General features: G+C 48.3%; 1 protein-coding gene, 1 long non-coding RNA gene and 1 pseudogene across 5 annotated transcripts; 1 reads left to right on the top strand and 2 right to left on the bottom strand.

Moving 5' to 3' along the window:
- Nucleotides 1–4,372, top strand: LOC126529475 (uncharacterized). 3 transcript variants are annotated; one of them, XR_008612057.2, is made up of 5 exons: nt 1–381; nt 3,535–3,599; nt 3,719–3,896; nt 4,044–4,183; nt 4,248–4,372. It is a non-coding gene; the product is annotated as an uncharacterized lncRNA (long non-coding RNA). The 3 variants fall into 3 exon arrangements; XR_008612056.2 differs by adding an exon at nt 962–1,191 and having other exon boundaries at nt 4,044–4,372; XR_008612055.2 differs by having other exon boundaries at nt 4,044–4,372.
- LOC126529494 (U2 spliceosomal RNA) lies at nt 1,010–1,189 on the bottom strand (annotated as a pseudogene).
- A 4,161-nt stretch (nt 4,373–8,533) lies between the features above and the next one.
- LOC126529152 (E3 ubiquitin-protein ligase sina-like) lies at nt 8,534–20,837 on the bottom strand. Of its 2 annotated transcripts, none has more exons than XM_050176747.3 (5): nt 20,429–20,837; nt 15,116–15,334; nt 13,431–13,563; nt 11,014–11,120; nt 8,534–9,464 (listed from the first exon to the last, which is right to left on the bottom strand). In XM_050176747.3, exons 2-5 carry the CDS (start codon nt 15,312–15,314, stop codon nt 9,079–9,081), a joined length of 825 nt encoding a protein of 274 aa, XP_050032704.1. In that variant the 5' UTR covers nt 15,315–15,334; nt 20,429–20,837; the 3' UTR covers nt 8,534–9,078. The 2 variants fall into 2 exon arrangements, with proteins under 2 accessions (XP_050032704.1, XP_050032703.1); XM_050176746.3 differs by lacking the exon at nt 20,429–20,837 and adding an exon at nt 18,419–18,503.
- Nucleotides 20,838–21,542: the final 705 nt, after the last annotated feature.

The following is a 21,542-nucleotide window of genomic DNA, read 5'->3' as shown; positions in this document are numbered from 1 at the left end:
ATTCGGTCGGTACGTGACCGCGGCTTAGTAGATCATTTCAAAAGTGAATTAGCATCATTGAATCTGTGTTGCACAATCATTGACGCGGGGCTGCGCGGTATATGCGGCTTTTCTTTGTTTTCCTTGCGCAGAACTTTTTTCGTAATGTTGCATTACGATACGACACCGTACGCAAGTTGCTGCCATACGCAGCTGTATTAGTACAATACGATCATCAATCTTTCGCAAGACGCAGCTCACCTCGTGTTGAGCAGCGCGCTGCTACGATGCGAAAAATAGGTTTCTCGTTCTCGAAGTAACATATGGTACGTGGCTGAAAGAGCGTGCAAATGCTCACGCATGGTCTCATTGTCATGGTCGTCTTCGAAATGACCTACTCATGTAAGTAGCACGTATAAGCTCTTCGACAGCGCTCAGCGGCTAAAATTCGATAATTGGACCGCACAGCGGGCTGTGCTTTTTGCGCCGTCGGAGAAGGCTAGGGGGGTGGGGGGGAGGGGGAGAATAAATGCAGTCACAATGGGATACGCAAGGCTTTCGCTATCACTGTATGCCACAATGCATCTGCTAGGTGTACCAAAGCGCATGCCGGTGGCGCAAGAAAGCGTTGGCAACCAGTCGGGTTGAGTATAACGTTCCAATTTTTTAAGAAATGCCTTCTCGGAATTTACGTGCCAGGAAACACAATATGATGATGAGGCCCGCCATAGTCAGGGTCTACGGATTAATTTTCGACGCCTGAAGTTCTTTTACGAGAACCTAAAGCTCAGCATAGTGTGAGCGACATGAAATATCTGTAGGAAATCCGCAATTTTTTATTTAGGTAGGTAAAATTTATTTCGACCAGTTTCAGATCTATGATCACTTCTGGGCCCACAGTTGTGAGGTGCATAATAATAAGATATTTGTTGAGATATGTTTCATAGTTCCTGTCGTTCATTCCTTTTCTTTTTTTTTACAGCAAAGCTGTGTATGGGTAGTTTCCAGCGGGTCGATGTCCGTAGACCAAAAACCCTGGGCCGACCCCGAGGATAGTGCTATACGAGGCCTACCCACGGCAGAGGGGAAGCAGTCTTCAAGCACTAAGTCAGCTTGCAAAAATAAGTTTAATATTTTGGGTCCAAATGCAACCCGTATCAGATATTAAGCTGATAGGAACAGATACTACACTTTGACCTGCATCGGCGATTTGTAAGTTCGCACCGCTCTCTCTTTGTCGGCGTTCCAAGTGCTTACGTATCTCCTTTCCTTTCCTTCCGTTCTCCCCTGGTGGTGGTCCCGTCGAAACTTCGCGTGTGTCTAGTTTCCCCCGGTTCCTCGGGGCGGCGGTGCCGTCGTCCATGCGAATTTGTATAAAAATAACGGTAAAATGAGTCCGTACCTATGTTCGGAATTCTGTGTCACCTCTGTGTCGTAGGCTAAACAGCTTCGCTTGTGATCCATCTTCAGACAGTGAAATAGCTCATGATTCTTTTTGTTGGTGGCGGCATATGCAACACAGGGAATGAAGTCCAGTCAGGAGTCGCATGTCACCTTGAACTTCATATGAATGCGTGTATTGCTCGCAGTTTTCTCTATATATAAAGAAACCAATAAAATATAAAAGTGGCATACCAAGCAGGTTTACTACAGATAATACAACGTCGTGATATTAATAATTATACAAGGTGTCCCTGCTAACTTTAGCCAGAGTTTTAAAATATGCGAGTGCCACGTAGCTGGACAGAACCATGGTAATGTTGTTTGCCTTTCCTTGGAGATACTTTGATTATTTTTCATTGACCCAATTACATAATTAGTTCTAAGAAATAATCAACTTATCAAATATTATAATTCAATGGTAAACCTCAATAAGAAAATTGTAGAGCAACATTAAAAACTCCCGATACAGCTTTCTGTTGCTCACTACGTGCTACATAAAAATGTTTTTGCGGGTGTGAAAGAAGCCCTCAAGTGGGCACATCGTGCGGCAAGTTTGCGTGCATAGATTATCACTTTCTCTTTTAAATGCGAAGTTTCCTTTCCGAGAATCCCTTGCCGCTCTCTATTGTAGATTGGTGCTCCACTATATGGTGGACGACACTTTTTTTATTTTTCGAGAACACCCTAATTTCGTGGGGCATATATATATACAGCTTGTGGAAATGTGGTAGAGAATGATTGAAGGAAACACTTAACGAGGACAATAATTTTGTTTCGCTGAGGTAACTATATAGAACAAAACCTAACTGCACAAGGTCCCATGAATTCTTTTCTTCGTGCAGTTGAATCCTTCAGGTGCGCACAAAATGAGGTGGAAGTGGATGGCAGGAGAGGGAACTTGAAAGAGCGATGGTGCAACAGTGACGGTATGAATGCCCAATATTACCATCAATCTGGATGCGTGAGAAAGTCATGTACGTGCGTCTGCAAGGAAGGTTTCTTCAGGAAAAGACCTCCGTGCGGCGACTGCGTCCGCCATGACCAGTGCTAGAAATAACATCGAAATTCGAGTCAAAGAAGCGGGCAACCAGTACATGACACAATAAAAATACGAAGACACCTAAGCACTTCTCATAAGTTGTAGATGCCAAAGCAATAATGTCCAGTTGAATGGAGCTGAGCGGTCCTTCGAGTTTTGCGCTGCGAGTAATGTACCATAGTGGTACGTGCCGCCCGAGACAGCAGGCAGCAGCGACCTGCGGTGCCAATGCCGCATGCTACCGACGCGGCGACGCCATCTCCGCAACACCTGGAGCGCTAGCGCTGCAGCACGTTGCTGCGGCTCGAGGCGGCGTTTGGGCCACGAATCTACCGAGCCCATCGACGAGTGCGTCCGGTAGTAGGAATGAAGGAAAACGGAGTTATTTTCACATTATTTACACTGGCTCCAGATACGGAAGCCCACTCCATGTAGGAACATAGTAAATGTCCCAGTTCACGTCAAGACACCTCAGCACCCCTTCACTACACCAAAGGTGTCCACTCTTGAATATCGTCGTCATCCCTAGGAGACTAGACTAGGGAATCTGATGACTGTATGGCGGCCAATCACAATCGTCGAATCGGTCGCAATATCCCACCCATGATTATCGCACCGTTCCGCCGAACACCGCGTCCGATGTTGCACCTTCGCCCCCGCATGCGGCGCAAGCGCGCAGCAATCTGGGAATCCGAGGTCGAAGCCGTTCCTACGGTAGCATTCGACGTCTGCCCTTTTCATTAATTAGTTCAGTTTGTCAGCTTCATGTAGAGAGGTCTTTTGTTGACCCGTAAACAGGCGACGTCGACGTTGCGTCGACTTCTGGGTGGGCGCTGTTGAATGGGGAGGGTTACCTCGTGGTAAATGTCGAACGATTGCTCATTGCCGTGTTGAGACGTAACAAAGTGTTCTCTGTAGAACGACTTGTTGTCGGGCTAGTTGGTGTTTGCTTACCAGCCTTATGTAATACGAAGGCACAATTACAAAGGAGAGACACAGAACACGTCACAGGAGCTTAACAACTTTATTTGAAAGACAGCGAGCAATGTATATATACTCTTCCAAACACGCAGGCGCACCTACCACTACTGAGGACGATTACCAGGGCTGGCAAGATCACTTGGTAGATCTAAATAAAGTAAGCTCCGCGTTGTACAAAACAACATAAGTCTGGCATGCGCAGGCACTACTTTCTTTTTCTTTTATGTGAAACGCTTCTAATAGCTCACGTGCCCTTTTACCTTTACTTCTGCCCAGGATCTTCAAATCATGAAATACTGGCTTACAAGGGCAAGCTCTACAGTGTGCTGAAAGAGGCGCAGTGAAGTCCTTCTTCAGGTCATTAGCATGCTCCCTCATTCGGTCATTGACGCAGTGGCCTGTTTGTCCTACATAGGACTTTCCACAAGACAGGGGAATTTCATAAACCACCCAGGTGACGCAATGCACGGAAGGTTTCACGTGTTTCACTTGGCAGCTTCTCTTCGAGCTGCCCATTTTGCGGGGGCACAGTTGGGCCAGCCTGTTTGGAGCGAAGAGCACGACAGGCACTCCGTACCTATTCGCCCCTTTTTTTTTTCAGATTGTGGCTCATCTTAGGCACATACGGAACAACTTCCGGCCTTAGGTCACTCCGCTCGCCGGCTCTTGCCTCATTCACTGGAGTGCCCGCTTTTGGCCTCTGTTGCAGGGATTCGGTCACTCATGTTGGGACTGAACGAGGTAGCCGGCTTTTGAAAGCCGAATGAACTGCTTGTAAAAACTGTCCTGCACCTTGTGTCCGCAGGTCCTCTCGAGTGCTAACCCCAGAGTCAAGCTATAGCTTTTTTGACAAGATTGGAATGCGTGGTCCAACACAATAAAAAAATCATCAACGTATCTAAAACCATTAAAAAACAGGTGAACCGTGAAGGTTGTTGTCAAGAGTTTTGTATATTTCCGACAGGTCTGTCACACAGTAAAGGTACTACGCACGATCCTATGCATATGCCCTTCTTAAGCAAAGACAACCGGTTGTCACACGTGACAAAAGTGCTCTTCTGGTAGGTCTCAAGTAAAACTAAAAAGTTGTCCACACACATACCGATAGTATTTTGAAAAGAAACATCCCCGTTAACTTCAACACACTTCCGAACAGCAGTAAAGAACGCGTCGTGGGGCACGAAATAGAACACGTGTTCAATATCAACAGAGAATGCTTAACCTAGGTTCCGAGTTTTCTGGAAGAATTTGCTGATGTCATCGGAGTTTACAACGGGAAAATGATCATGAATGTCAAGTTCTTTCAAGCCCTTTAATAACAACCTACTAACTTGAAGTTGCCATGTGCCGCACTCGCTTACAATCGCTGTCAAAGGAACATCTTACTTGTGGGTCTTTGCTGTAAAGAACAAGCTCAAAGAACCACACGCGCTCTTGTCAACGCTCTTGACGAGCTGCTGCAGCTCGTTCTCTTTAGAAAGTCTCAAAAAAGCCTTCTTAGCTTTCGCAAACTAGTTTTACCAGTGAACAGGAAGCCTCGAGCTTGCTTCTTCCCGACACCGCCCAGGCTGCGGGAGCAGCCGGGGACTTTCTCCATCGGCGTCGCCGCCGCTGCTAGGCGGCTCTCAAAAGTTCAGAGTTGGCAGATCAGCTCTGGGCCGCGCGGCAAGCCGAAGATGCCGCCCAAGTCCAATGACTTCGAGCCGCCACCTGAAGCCACCACAACAAAAACTGCCGGACCATTCTTTAATAAAGCCGTCCGGCAAGCTGAAGATGCCGCCCGAGTCCAAGGACTTCTAGCCGCCACCTGAGGCCATCACAACAAAAACTGGCGGACCATTACTGGCAACTAGAGTCAGATCAAATCAACATCGGGAGCTCGGGCACACAGCAGGGCTGGGTGATCTCGCCGATGCTCTTCAACCTCGTCCTGCTGGGGCTACCCGACCGATTGCTTCAAATCGAAGGACTGCATCACACGCTATACGCGGATGATTTTACAATTTGGACGACAACGGGCAGCGACGGAGCGATCGAGCAACGTTTACAAAAGGCCATCCAATGCGAGGAAAACTACCTCGTGGGCACGGTACTCACCTGCTCGGTCGAAAAATCCGAACTGCTGCTATATAGGCCGGTCAGAAAGGGGCGCCCTCCTAAAGGCTACACTCCCCTGGAAAAGGAAGAAATCAAATTAACGGCATCAAACGGCATACCCATCCCGATTGTAGACAAGATCCGGGTACTAGGAATGATGATAGAAGATAAGGGCGGCAATGGTGAAGCACTTCGCAAGATAGCGGCAAAGGCCACCAGCACGATGCAGCTCATTCGACGCATCACCAACAAACACGCGGGCATGCGCTAAGGCAGCGTCATATGACTCGTACAAGCCTTTGTCATTTCCCAAATAAAGTACACGGCAGCGTTTCACAACTGGACGGTAACGGAAAGAAACAAGCTCAACGCCCTCATACGCAAGGCGTACAAATGTGCATTGTGACTTGCGCCCGGAGTAAACACCACCAAGCTCTGAGAACTAGGCTTACACAATACGCTCGAGGAACTCGTGGAGGCGCAACAATTGTCCCAACTAGAGCTCCTATCCAAGACCCGCCCGGGCAGACACGTGCTCAAAAAGCTCGGCATCACATACCACACGCAGCACGGCATCAAAGTAGAAATTCGAAGAGCTATACGCGGGCAACTATACGTACCCCCATCGCCTCGCAACATGCACCCCCAACACCACACGGGGAGGCGTAAAGCCAGGGCACAACACATGAACAAAAGTTCATCCAACGACAAGGAGGCGGTCTTCAGCGACGCAGCCCGTTATCGAGACAGGAAGAGTTTCGTGGCGGCAGTCAATAGCCGCCGAGGCAACCACCTCACGAGCGTCACCGTGAACACGGCACATGCCGAAGCAGCAGAGGAAGCGGCCGTAGCACTGGCCCTCACACAAACTAAAGCTACATACGTAATCTGCGATTCGCAAATGGCAATTAGCAATTTTGCAAATGGGCGCATCTCGCAAGAGGCCTATCACATACTTCAGCGACATCCCATACACCAGGGAGAGACCGACTTCGATAACCGAAGAGATCTGCTATGGTTCCCGACACACACTGGATTGAGCATCCCGAACGAAGCGGCTCACCGCGTTGCTCGAGGCCTAACTCACCGAGCATCATCGGAGGATGAGCCCCCGGGGGGTACTGCAAACGTCTGGGCGTGGGATGATCGTATGACCAGGTTCCACGACATCACGACACATTACCAGTTATAAAGACGCGTATGCCCATTCCCTCACGCTATGTTAGACAGGACACAAGCAGTACACTTCAGACAATTACAAACGGATCCTTACAGAAACCCCACGCTCATGCACGCCATGTATCCAGACATATACACTACAAACAGATGCACATCATGTGGCGAGGTGGCCACACTTAATCACATGCTATGAGAGTGTCGGGATTTAACAAACAAGTCTGGTAGCGCCGACTTCTCCGTCTCTTCCACCGCCAGCCTCCGCTCGCGCTGGAAGACCACACTGCTCAGCTCAATCTTGACAGCACAACTCTGGGCCGTCCAGCGAGCCGAGGAAGCCGTTTCGAGACAAGATCTCGGAACCGCGTCCGCAGCGGTTGCCCAGACCCACTAAAGAGACGCCGGACTCGAATCTTGTTGACTTGAAAATAAAATTTTACTCTCTCTCCCTTTAATAAAGCCACCCGGCAAGCCGAAGATGCCGCCTGAGTCCAAGGACTTCGAGCCGCCACCTGAGGCCACCACAATAAAAACTGCCGGACATTTCTTTAATAATGTTTATTCTTCTTTACAAAGTTCTTGTCAATGGCCTTTTGCATTTCTTCACTAAATGTGCCTTTCGGCATTACGACAAAATGGCCTTCTTTGCCGGCCTGTAAAAGACATAGGTCATTACGCTTAAAGTAAGCAGGTAAGTGCTGCAAGGCACACATTTCACTAACTTTGCCTTTTGTTGCGCATTTTTGGAGGCAGTCCATACGTTCAAGGAGGCACCTTTCCCGTTATTCCGAATTCGCTTTTCAAGACACTTTTCCCATCGTCGCTACCAGTTCGTGTGCTGGAATGTGATGCTCCACTCCGAACTTCGGGCCTTTCCGAAGTATCCTTGCAAAATTTTCAGGGATGTAAGCACCACCTGCCACTTGTAGCCTAGACACACAAGCGTCCTTCTCTTCAGGATTCCTAAGCTGACCAAGTAATTGAACTAAGATGCTCTTCCCAACAGGCCCTATCGTTTCATGAATAATACGCATGTGGGCCTTTAGCGTTCTTGAGGCTAGCCAGTCTGGGTCTCGTGTGTAGCGCAAGACTTTTAACCAGTCGTTCAAAGACGAGTCTGACGCCACAGTTCGGAACACAGAATCTTGGTCACCCGCTTGGCAGTGCAGCTAGCTGCTGTACTGAGGTAACACGGTTCGACACCATCCATCGTACCAACTTGGGTCATTGAATATGTGGCAGTATGTACGTACTTGTCACTCTTCGACGAGCCTTTTCTATGCCGGCATGGATTGCTGTATGAGGGAGTGGGTAGTGTAAGGCGCTGTTCGAAGAAGCTTCTTGACGCTGACTTGGAGCACTGCGACTGCACCACTTTGTCACTGATGATCTTCACTGAAGCTATTTGACGCCAAATTGGGTAACTAGGTATGTGTCACTGGGAATGTGCTGCTCTAGATTCACGAAAAACATCCCTTAAAATTTCTCCGACGATGAGCGGAATGAAGCCGGCGTCACAAGGGTTCATCATGGACAGCAACCCGGCGCTAAGAAACTGTCCTAGACTTAGCCCCCAGAGCCGCTTCAATAATATGCTGTGATAACTTTTCTATGAACCAGCTAGTAACCCGTTTATGTTCCCGCTAAGTGCGTGTCGCTATGTTATGACGCAGACTGTGGTCACGCGGGATCAAGACTGCACGAGGTTTCGACACCAGTTCCGGCTCGCTTGGTTGTCTGCAATGCGCTGCTGTGCTGGCTTCTATCTTACTTTTGCAGCAGCGCGTTGCCAAGAACGTACATAAAGAAATGATAGTGAACAGGTGAAACGCAAACTGCCGAATCGCGTTTATTTGAAAACGCATGGCACAATAAAATGAACACTGGCAAAAATTGGTGGCCTAATTGGTCGGCACTAAAATATGCACCATAATTATACACATCGATCTATAAGCATGTGACACTTCACGGCCGCGTTCAGCTACTGATCTATATTATCTATAAAGAACAGCAAATGTCCCAATGAATGTGTTCTAACAGGCATCAACTTATCGCACGCATCAATCTGTGCTTGAAACACGCGGAATACTTCCAAAACACCGCGTCCCAGACATCATCCTCCAATTTTCGTTTCGCGGCGATTCTCTGGTATCTCTCCCTATTGTCGATCAAGGGCCCATGTCGAGATCGCGACGTTGTAGAGGTGGTTAACGCTCAAATTTATCCGAAAGCGCACGAATTTATGGCGTGAATCGTCCCGCAGAAGAAGATCTAAATGACGTCATGTACGTTTCTGAAATACATAGTTGCGAATTTTATCTTAAGTTTCTTTTTTTTTGTCAGCCGGCCATGTCCCCGCGTGCCTACAGGGCAATATCGCCGCTCGAGGACGCGAGACTGATGGCCACGTTCACGTTGAGGTCGGCACCATTACTGAGTCGCTCGGCGGTGCTCATGTCGAAGGCCAGGCCGTCTCCGCTCTTGATCGTCTCGGCCCGGGTGTGGAGGCTCCTGGGTTTGGCCTCCCAGGTGAGCCGGTGTTCGGCACCGCACAGCTGCATGCGGTACACGAATCGCCGCGCTTCCTCGCTAGAGCCCACCAGCAAGACGACGCCGAAGAAGCGGTCGCGATAGTTGTTCCTCTTCTTGAGCATCACGACAAAGTCGCGACCCAGACACGACTGCAGCGCCACCCAGCAGAAGGCCTCGGCACGGTTGAAACGCATCGCGGTGAGGACTACGTTCTCGCCTACAAATGCGCAAGAAAAACGAATAGGACATTCATTATAAAAAAAAGTGAGAGGGCTTAGACGGTCGATCAATGTGTAGTTCTGTTAGGCCATGCTTTGCCTCGTTCCTAATACATATACTGCATTATGAATTTGAACAGCCAAGCCAAGCCAAGCCAGCTAGCCAGCCATCACATGGCTGGCTACCATCACATGGAGACACCATCATGGCTCATGGGAGACACCATGAGACACATGGGAGACACCATCACATGGCTCATAACCATGTTACACGAATGCGCAGTCTATACTGCTTCACATGTAGAACCAATTCAGTGGTACAATAAATTTAGTTGAAAGTTGGCGCTTGGTGTGTCTTTTTACGTCCGTGCTTTTTGTTGCGCAGTGATACTTGACTATAAATTACATGCAGGTAGACTCTTTTGTCATCGTATGACTTGTTAATTTAGTCTTGTACAGATTGTAAACCCAACGAAACTGCCGGTTTCTGTTAGAGTTGTTTTTGTTTTATGCTTACGATTACAAATAAATAATTGATACAGTAATTAGGCTATAAAAGAAGCCTTTCAAATAGATAATTTTTTAATGTGCAACGGGAACAATAATAAAAAAAAAGCTTAGCGAGACCAAAGGCTGATATACACGCCAGTTTCTTGGCGCCACAAAGTTGGAGTTTGCCATGCTAAACTTTTCAAAGATTCTACCATTTCACGCTGTGCCGTGCTTAGGCAACTCAGCTATCCTCGACATTAAGACCTTGTTCTTTCTGTTCGACCGTACAGGACAGGATACGAGAGAATTCGTATTATCGTCTCTGTGGCTCTCAGTATCCTCACCAATAATCAACATCCAAGACCACTGTACAAATTACATTGTGGCATTTTCTTCTGTGCATTTGTACTTTATTCTATCTCTTTTCTTTCCGCAATGCTATCCACCCTTGTAGGCATGGTAGGTAAGATATTGAAGGAATATTATCCATGCTAACTAGGCTGGCAGTGCAAGAAGGTGCATGAGGGCCCACAGAATCGACAAGCATGATGGCCACCGCCAGAAAATGTCACATGGATACAAGAGCAGCTTAGCACCAAGGCGAACTTTCCAGAGAAAACGGCGCGAAATCAAAAACGGCGCAAATACACCGTATCGTCTAATCAGAGCCACTTGCAGAGTCGCTTACCATTCGAACAAGTTCAAACAGCGGTTTAATGCTGTCGCTTGTAGTCAGTTTAACTGTACAGCATAGCACATTTCTATGACGTTCTAGTCTGTAAAGGCATGCATTTTCACATATAGAAGTACCAGCCTGGTTATTTCCCTTGCCGATCATCCGGCCTAGAAGCAAATCAAATCGATGTAAATCTTGCAGGAGAAGTTTCCATGATCCCGTTAAATTTAGTATGGCTTACGTTACCTCTCTATAGAACCTACAAACTAAAGTCAAATCATCAAAAGCAGCTCTCCTGTTACCCTCAAATCTGGAAAAAAACGCCCACATTTATTAGGGCTGGTGGGATAAAAGTGCGCTCGCATAGCTTGGTGCCTCACCTTGCAATCTTGGAACGAAGTCGTGTGAGCGAAGAATGTGGTTCACAACTTCTTGCAGCGGTCCTCGCCACTTGCACGACTTCAAGCCGAGCACGCAAGGACACGGCCTGAGGAGCATGAAAGCAAGTCACGCCAAAGCCCACCACTGTGTCATTTTGAACCGTCCTGTCAGCGCATACTCCACGATTACGGAAAGGAGTTTCAACCACCTCCGTAGATTCCTAAATACAGGACACGCTTGAAGGATGACTAACACGTTCAAACACTTCAGGTTAAAAGCAAACAGGGAGGCTGGCAACTGCGTTTTGCGCGGTTTGCTCTGCTTTTAGTGCAAAGCCTTACTTTCTAAAAGAGTTTTAACGCGACAGCGTTAAGGAGCTCGTGTCGCAGAAAAGCCGGTGTCGACGTCAGCGGCGTTGGCCATGAGCGATAAATCCCAGAAGGCACTCCATAAATAAAAAACATCTTGCAAGATGGGCTGTTGGGAATCAAACCAGGGTCTTCGGAGTGTGAGACGGGGACGCTACCACTCAGCCACGAGTTCGTTCCTTCAAAGCGGGACAAAATCGCCTCTAGTGAATGTGGTGTTGCCTTAGAAACGTGCCGTAGAAAGTTGTACTGCGGTGTATATCGGTAATTATGACCATGTAACTTACAGAAGTCGCAGTTTCACGAGTAGTGAAGTACGTTTCCGCTACATTTCTTCTGCGCTCTGCGCACACGCAGAGCCATCTCGCGGCAAACACAGAAGGCCCCCTCCCCGCAATGTATACGGCGCTGCCCCGATACGTGGCGCGCCACTCGCCCCATGACCGCGTCCGGCTTCATGGCGCGTCGGGGCCCGGCTATCTGTGCCGATCGCGACGTTTGGCTGGCGTAGCGCGTTTGAGTAGGCCGTGCGAACGGGGTGCGAACGGGGTGCGATAACGCTATCGCGTTCCACTCTTGAAGGCAAAGCTTAAGCATCCTCCAATTTTTACCTTCTGGATATAACCTATTGCCCTTCACAGAATGGAGAGTTGCCCGAGACGAGAATGGAAGCAGCAACGCTCGTAGCAGCTCATGGTGACATCTTGTGATGCGCTGATCATCCACGATGGCTTAGACACGTTTTTGTCTTACGTAAGTTTTCTAGTGAAAAAAAAATTTTTTTGCTGCATGTTAGTCACTATTTCCTTGAAACGCTTTGCACCAGCCGCTTAGTTGAATATAACTTGTAACTACGACAATAGCAATGTGTTTTCTTCGGTTAAAATTGGCGCTACCGCTACAACTACACGGCGTCATGTCGTAGTGTTAACAACAGTACGCTACCAGCATCGTCACCTCTATCCCCTTACCCAGTAATCCTGCATTTCCTGCCGGAAAGGACTCTCTTAATATCGCTACTGACATGATCAAATTGTTTACCAATATCAAATTTTTTTTCGACTGTGCGATCGCCGAACTGAGTATATTTCACTCAACAATTGCGATATGCGCTCTAGAGCAATAAATTCAAAAGTATAAATTGGGCCCCCTATGCATTTAGTCACACTGTTATCCATTAACACACAACTTCTGAAAGTCTGCTGTTCAATAGAACTTGCTGCCGGAAAAAAGGGAGCATTCGCATCTTCATATCCATCCATCTGTGAAGAAAATTCTGACTTGCTTTATATTTGCTCTACATTTTTGAGAATGCATTGTATTTGCTATATACAGTGGTGTTATATATCTTGCAAACTTTCACAGAATATCCAACCACCGTACAGACCAGAATCTGTTACTCTGTAAACTTTCGTTTTAGAGCAAGCGCAACTTAATCCCGATCCCAGTCATCAGCTGTCTGCGCAGACCACGGTAGCTGCCAAATCTATGGCGGGGAAGCTGACAGCAGAGACACGGCGACCGAACAATGGCCGTGAGCATACCCTAAGAGCAGGATGAGCGCTTTCGCGGTTGTTCTTTCTTTATTTCCGCCAGTTTCCGCAATTTCCCGGCAAAAAGATGGCCGCCCCCTGGAAGTGCAACAAATTATGGTCTATATTTCTGGGTCATAAGGAGCACACACGATATGATAGCGCGAGAAAAAAACAAGGCAGTGTCTATTCTTCAGGCAGCAGGGAGAATATGTGAAACGAATTTTTCCCGGCACTCAGTTCATATTGGCTTTCGGAAAGTAAGGTTAGGTTAGGTGAGGCTATGCGAGCTTAGGTTAGGTCAGGTTAGGTTAGGACGCACCTGCAGGCTCTCGGGCACACCTGCCGGCAGAGTTTCCCAGCAGTTTGTCACGTGACTTCGGAGCGCCAATAGCAGGTGAGTGCCGAGAGGAATTCGTCTTAGAAGTTTTCCTGGCTGCCAGTAGTATAGAACGCTGCCAAACAAAGACAGTGCCGCAATACAATACTGCCGGTATTTTGGAAAAGCGATCTCACCCGTACTCGCAGGAGCCTTCGTGCTTATTTTTGGCGGTGATTAGGAGAACGGCAGTGCAGCCCTTGGGGCGGTACTTGCACGGGAACGTCGCCGTTTCCGCCAGCTTCTCCAAGGCCAGGTTCCTGTTCCTCCCTGGGTGCAAATAAACGTACAGGGGGACTTTCCTGACCGCGGCAGCTGGATGCTGATGTCTCGTTCACTAGCTCGTACTTAAAAGAGATAACGAAATTCTGTGCCCAACGGGGAGATCGAACCTCCGATCACCGAGACCAGCCACCGGAGGTTCTAGCCATTAGGTTACAGCCTCACGCATAATTCTAAAGTACCAGCAACTACCGCTTTTGAGACGATCGCCGCCCAGTGTCCCAATGCGCAACACGGCATGCGCGAGTTTAATTTAAGCCAAAAACGCAGGAAATAAAGACGCAAATTTAAAGCATTTTATTACCCGCTTCACTACAGCTTCGCTTCACGTAAATTCCAAGATGTGCGTTGGATTTGTGGGCTTTTTATTATTTTTTTTATTTCAATGCGACGGCAGCTCAATGATGATGATGATGATGATGATGATGATATGCCGATCATCAATGAACTTCTTTGATACTAAGTTGAATCACTGGGTATGTGTGATTTGTTGTGTGCCACCTTTCATAATAATCATTATACAAAACATAATCGTCAATTACCTGCCAAGTATAGGATAGGCAGCTAAAAGCAATGAAGTTGCCAATCATTTCTTAAGAGGACCCTGAAACACTTTTTGAGCATAGAAAGAAAATGTGTCCAATAGGTTAAGGAGGCTCCTGCGAGTATGGGAGCCAAATATTACTGCACTGCATGCAGCAAGGAAATTACAATCCCGTGTCAAATGCAGTGAAAAATCGCTTGCTCCCTTCTTCGCAATGGCGTCATGCAGCGTCGTCACAAGCAGCTGGACCCACCAACATCTGTAGCTGATTTCTAGATATTCTCAGTACTACAATACTTGCTCATTTGAGTTAAATAAATGAACGTTATATTTGTATGCCATATGAAAACGACAGAAAAAGCCATTTCATCTTTTGCACTGCCGGTCTACATAAGACAGTTGCGCGTTGCTGTGTCTACTACCCGTGGCCTCCGAGATGAAAAGCGTCTCACGGACGCCACGAGGTGCCGCCATGAGTCGTCTCGCGGCCGAGGGTTTCAACCTCTTTAAGGATAGATGCACCTACAATTTCTTTTTGTCTACTTTCATTTTCCTTTACTTTAGTGTGTCTACTTTAGGGCTTCTACATGAATTTCTTGTTTTCCTTGTCTACTGCTTTCAAAAATCGGGTCCCTCAGTTACTGTTCCTCTTGTTCTATAGCAGATACTGCACTAATATAATAATTGTGCGGTTTTACCTGCCAAAAAAGAACTGTACGACTACGAGGCGCGCCATAATGTGGACTCCGGGTTAATGTAATCCCCATAAATGTAAGTACACGAGCGTTCGTTTTTTACATTTCGTCTTTATATAGATGCGGCCGCCGAGCTCAGCAGCACAACGTCATAACCACTAAGCTAGTGTGGTGGGTAAGCTAGCACTTTTCTGGTCTGGGAACTGGACTGCCAACACTGCTTGCACAACCCCAAAATTATGGCGTGCCTCGCGACTTTTCCTTTGTTAGGGCCTTCGAAACATGCAGCACCTCGTCTCACCTTTAGGCGCTCGGCACACGGGGCACTTGGCCACGTTCTTCCGGCAGGGGGCGCACAGGTGGTGGCCGTTCTCGCACTGCATGATGGGAGGCAGCGCGTACTCCCTGCACACGGGGCACTCGAACAGGCTGGACATGTGGGACAGCGAGGACGTCCTCACGGATCGGGATGAGCGGGATACACTCGTCACCGAGGCCATGCTTCCTCCCGTTAGCTGGACTGGAAAGAAACGCATATATGCAGTACACGTCGCGTAACGGACGGGGTAATTAACGGGGTAATTAATATGCGGGTATCGGCGGGGAGTGAAACTCCTCCGCTCGTCCCTCTCGCGACGACGAGTGAGGCGCAATCTGGCTTAGACGCAGTAAATTTTATTTTTTGGAGTGAAAATTAATGGCTATAGGCCTCTCGTTTACCTCGAAGATCTGGTGCGCGAGCAGTCGAGCCTATTGCATTTTTCGATGTTTGAAGTGTATAAAAATCGGCGTGAGTGTTACAATCTAGGGCACCTTAGAATCAGGTGCATACGGTAATGTCAGTAGCATTTCTCGTAGTTTGCTTTGCCTTCTTGTATGGTAGGCTCGTCCCTTTAATTAAGTCGATCGGGAAAACTGACCAAGAAGTATATTTCCTTTTGTATTGTGTGGTCCGTATCGTTCGCATGGTTTTGCAGAAAGCCTGTAGTGGTCAGTTGATAAAAAATCCGATGAAACCTTACGCTTCATCTCACAAGCTGGTTGCAGTACTGTGGAAGTACGGGGATGACGGAAGGCCGGGCAGATGTGGAGGGCGTGAAGAAATTTTCCTGATTGGCCACAGAGCTTACAAGAGGAAGGGAATTCATCGGGGTACCCTGCACGAAGAAGGATGCGGTAGGGAGTCGTGCGAGTCTGTAATCGGCGCCAATGTGCGGCTTGCGGAATAGTAAGGGAGGGAGCTGGGGGTGTGTATTCTCGTTGCTTGTTCCGATAGTCAGAGAGAATATCTCTAAAGATCAGCAGGCGCTCCCCAGTTAGTGGGCGGGGTCCAGCTTCTGCCCGGAATGCGAGACCTTGGACTAGGGAGTGGACCTCCTCGTTCCCGGGGAGGCCAGCATGCGGTGGGGTCCAGATTAGGGTTACCGGGTGTTTGGGGTGCCAGAAGCGCAGCAGGCGAGCAGTAGTTTGGGAGATTTAGCCTTTGGCATAATTTAATATGGCGGATTTGGAGTCGGAGCTCATTTTGATGGCAGGCTTGGAAATGAGGGCGAGCGCAATAGCCGCCTCTTCTGCCGCTTCGGTGGTTTGGTAATAATTGAGCCTGATGTAAGAAGTTTTGAGTGGTTCATTGCTACGGCTAGGATCATGCAGGAGCCCGACGAGTACGCAGCTGCCTCCACGTAGACTGCCTCCTGATCAGCGTCATGATGTTTGCGCAGGGCTTGAGCCCGGGCTGCTCTGCGGGTCCCGTCTCGCTCAGGGTGCGTGCTTCTTCTTTGGGCGGGGGGGGGGGGGGGGGGGGGGAATAGGTGGTATGGTAAAGTGAGAGCATAGGCGTGAGGCAGGGAAACCCCCTCGGCAGGTTGGATGACTGGAGTTAAGCCCAGTTGGGATAAGAGAGTGCGGCCTGCTGTCGAGTTGGGTAGGCGAGCTATTGGCGATGAAAGAGTAGCGTCTGCTAGCTCCTCGAAAGTGTTGTGAACACCATGCTTGAGGAGATGTGCATTATAGGTGCCTAGGGGAAGGCCCAAATCCATTTCCGTGCAGATTCTCAGAAGCGTGTTTACCCGGTCTCTCTCGTTTTGTTTGAGTGGGAGGTATGTAAATGCAAACGTTGTGTGACTGGTCATGTAGGCCTGAATGAGGCGTAGTGTGTACAGCTCCGGCTGCTGTAGCTTCTGCTTTGGCCACCGCTGCCTCCTCCTGGGATTTCGCCAGTGCATGATGTAGATTGTGAGTCGCTATGATGGATGTCGTGTGCTTGTGTGAAGGAGGGGAGGGGGGGCTGTCCCAGGCTTGTTTCAATGGTGCCGTCCAGGCTTGCTTGTGTTGGTTTGGCTGCTTGAGTCCGGACAACTGGGGAAAGTTGTCCATGGGTGCGACCAATTCTTGCTGTTGAGTTTGTTGGTGGCTTTGCTGTTTCCCTGTCTCGTGAAGGTTTCGTCCCTTGCACGGTCCCGTGCTGGTGAGGTGAGGGCTCTCCCACAAAATGCGCTTCGGAGTACAAGGAGGGTCTTGCTGCGAATGTATTGTTTCACAGCGGGAGCAAAGATTGGTTTTGGGGCATGGGCATACGTCGTGACGGTTACCCGGCTATCTACAATTGGTACAGGCATCCGGGCTGCCACTGTATGGGGTGCATTGGTGGATGGCGCACATGTATTTGATGGAGTGCGGGGTTGTGTTTGCGCCGAAAGTTATTAGCATAGAGTGTATCTTCCCTTACGTCGGGCTGCTGGTATGGTGTACTCCGGGTTTCTTCTAACCAGGTCTTGATAAAGTTGCGTTGGGGTCTTCTCGTCGTACGCGTTTGTGATGACTCCTCTGGTAGACCCCCCCCCCCCCCCCGGGGGGGGGGGGGTACCACGTAGACCGCGCACGGGTAGGTTTGGTCTCCAATGGTGAGAAAGGTCAGCGGCAGCGTCTTGAGAGTTTCTGCTGTTGGGAAGTGCGTTGTTGCCATGGTGAAAGTGTTGTTGGTCGGGTGGATGCGCAGGCAGAAGTCGTTCAGTTGAGTGACTTGTAGCTGGCCCTGCACTGCCTTCCAGAGTCGAAGTGTTGGGGCTACTCGGAATCGTAGTTCACCTCGCAGGCGAACGACTACTCGAATAGAGTTGGGTGGGAACGATGGCAGCTGCTTGCTGCGCTGCACTGTGAGGCGAGCGTCCTTGGCCGCAGCTGGTAGGCGGGCCGGCGTCTGCTGCATCGCGCACCGCGTTCCTGGCGTTCGAGTTAGCTGCCTCGGAAGCAGCTTTGCTGGACTGGTGAGGTAGTCTCGGCGAACTGGCTGGTCGGGAGGCATAAGCTTTATAAAGAACCGGCATCCAATCGCATGACTGTAGCTCTTGTGCGGTTATAGTGTGGCCTTCAACCGTTACTTCCATCATAACGGGTGGCGTCGCCGTTGGTGTCAACGGAGGGGCGGAATTTAAACTAGGCTTAGCTCGGCGGCTGCGCGTCCCGACCCGATAAGCATTTTTAGCGCAGAAATTGTCGGATTTTGCCCAGAATAGGCGGTTGCACTGTCTTCCTTAGGCACTTATGTCGCGTTTCGAGCAGATTAGTGGCCGTAGGAGAGATTTGGTAGGAGTACAGCACATACCGTTTGCCGGAGCCGACGTTGCAGGCATCCGCTCGCGTTGACCTATAGCGTGAACGCCGCTGAGCGGGCCTTCGAGTTATGAACTACTCGCGGGCAAGCGAGCGCGCTGAGACGCTTGGCGCGTTTTTATTTGGCCTTACCGAGACGGAACTAGAGCGAAGGCGCGAGCTTGCGCGGACAAGGAACGCGTGGATAACACAGGCTTCCGAGACCGAAGTAACATGAACGCTTGAGTGCAGTGGGGTCGTGCGGGGGCCCGGGATCGCGCGTATTCCAAACTCCTCAGTCTTTACAATAAAGTTTTTATGACGGTGACGAGAGCGAGAGCGAAGGTGCCGTGGCGTCGCCGCTCGCGATGCCTTCTCCCCAGATAGTGATCTAAAGAAAGGAAGGACGCTGGATTCTGCTGACGCAATAACGTGGTAGCGGGTGCTCCCTTTCGCCCGCTCTTCTCCGTCGAGGCCCGAGCCAGCAAGCGCGAGACGCATTCGTCACGTGGCGTCGCACAGCCAATGGCAAGTTTCGCTGTTACACACGCCACCAGCTTTTTTGCTCAACGGGTGGGTCATTTGGCGCTTTCGCGTCAAAAAGAGGTACAGTTCTACGTACACAAGCCGTCTTAGGCAATCAATACAATTCAACTTCAAGACTTCTATACATTTATGGAAGCTGCTAAATGAATGTTTTTGTCATGCTATCATATTCTTTTTTATAAAATCTAGTCAACTCTTAACGAACCGCAATCGACAAAAGGAAGCTTAACATATTATTGCGCTGCGATAGTAAATTTAAATTCCAATTGAGAGCTTATCGAAGTGAAGAAAATTTCATTAGAACTGCGTTGCGCATTTGTGAATGAGGAACTATTGCTGCGAGTGTATCGGTTTGCCCATAAGTTTGATGTAACATAGATTACTTTGCTGATTTCCTCACTTACGGTTGCATAGGCGCAGTGCGTTTGTGGGCACAGATTAGTGGCGGTTGGTGGTGATATGTCCTAGAAGTGGGCAAATATTGAAAATTTCGGAAACAACCTCACCATCGAATCAAAGCATTCGAATAAACTTTTCCATAATCACTTTCTCGGGAAACTGCACCTCTGCCAAATACACGCCGTTGCTTCAACTCCTGGCACCTTGCATGTCATTAAAAAAGGCCCATGCATGGCAGGGTTCCCGTTCTGTGCTAATTCTGAACTACGGTGACTATTTTTCGTCGATTTACAAACTAAACTTTCCAGATGACCAACCTTCCGAAAACCTCTGTGTGTATCAAATAAACAATCATATTCACATGTTCTCTTCATATTTCTTTACCTACATATTGAATTATACAAAAGAAAAGCGGCATTCGATTCAATGCTGATGTCGGTATTCGAAAAAACATTTTGCTGGAACAGTCCTAGCGCTGGCTTTTTTTTCGCAGTGAGATTTATATAGACCCTAGTCAAAATATTTCTTGCTAAATCAACGCGTATTCGGGTGCGATAGTGTTCCAAACACTCTCATACACTTCGCTGTTCGACAGCGACAGTGAAGGCTTCCCTTCGTCGACCATAGCATGCAGTGAATTTCACTTATCACACCAGTGTCCCCGACGCCAATGAGGAGAACTGCGAGTAATACCGAACGCCCTTCCAACAGACAGTAGAGGCTTGTCTGAGTGTTTAACACTCCGAGCATTGCTCAGTTCAAGAAACCCAGCTTGAGAATGCTTGTGATAGGGCGTTCGAGCCATCATCCAGTTATCTCACGATAAGCGTCTCGAATGGTCCATCGCAAATCTAGTCCATATTCCTCCGATTTCACTTCTTTTTTTTTTCTCTCGCTAGTTCTGTGTTCTGGCTCTGCTCTCAGCTGCGCGGAACTTCAGTGCAAGGTGCTTATAACCACATAGAGATACAGAAGCACAAAAAAAGGGTCTCGTACCTGCTGGTGGTGTTATCTTACAAGGATGCCATTGAGGTTGCAAGCTAATACGATCTTAGATACGAGCAGACATGGTACTTACCTTAACACGGGGTCAATTTAGGTTGTTGTTACTGTGCCTTCAATTTTGGTCCCATATATTACTCGTCTTCTTCTTCCTTACGCATGAAGCTGGCTCGTGGTTCTCCTACGTTCGACGACCTCTCAAGAGATTGCCCAAAGACTGCATGTATTTTCTTTTTTGCAAAATGTAAGTATGTCAAAAAACATTTCCGTAGTGACTTCATACGGCAACGGCACGAAGGTTCCTATTTTAAAGCGAACAGTTTTTTGTGCCTCTTTCACCAGTTTTCGTGGTTGGTCGGCTATCAGTGGTCGAACTTGCATGGAGCGCTGGTGGAAAATGGCGCGAGCTCTCGGACAACCGATTTACGTGGAGCGTTCAATGCCGAGCCCCGTCTTTAGAGCTCTTTGATAAGTTTCGATGTTTCTGAATCTTTAGATTCGAAAGTGGAACGCTTTCTTAGGAGAACTTTCGTTCCTTCGTTCGTTCGTTAGTTCGTTCGTGCTGTTCGGATATACATTGACAACCATCGTCCATGGTGTCTGCCCAATTTCTTTATTTCCTTTAATTAGCACATTTAATCGGTCTCCTCTTTTTTTACAACGACCTCAAAAGACGTATATACTGAAAGTCTTCGGACGCTGTTCTTTGCAATATAATGTGCAGGAAAGTACTACGAAAATAACATTGCTTTAGCAACTTCTCGCGACAACGCGAATTTTTCTATTTCAAGAAATCGGCACATCTATGCTCTTTATTCTGGCTGTAGCCACAGGTGTGTTCGTACCTGGATCCTCCAATTTATTGGAACTTCTACTAGGCTGCCCTTTCTTAAGGTCCTTTTATAATATTTTGTAGCATGTTCCTTCAATTAGTACGTATTTTCTCATTTCATTCAAAATATACATAGCAATTATTTTTTCGTCCAAGATAGTTTTTTTTTACTGATTTTCGCGTCAATTGACGATTTTATCTGATTTCTCGATGTTTGGCCAACCACCTACGTGAACCATGGAATTTACTCCAAATATTACTAGATGAAACTCTGGGGCCTAGTGTCAATACGGGAGTTGCAAGAATGGCGGTTCAGCGAGCGAACAATACTAATTTGGTTGCTTTCACGTAACTCATA

Source organism: Dermacentor andersoni, chromosome 8, assembly GCF_023375885.2.
Source record: "Dermacentor andersoni chromosome 8, qqDerAnde1_hic_scaffold, whole genome shotgun sequence".
Lineage (NCBI taxonomy): Eukaryota > Metazoa > Arthropoda > Arachnida > Ixodida > Ixodidae > Dermacentor > Dermacentor andersoni.
Note: the sequence above shows the minus strand (reverse complement) of the source record. Positions and strands in the feature narration are given on the sequence as shown.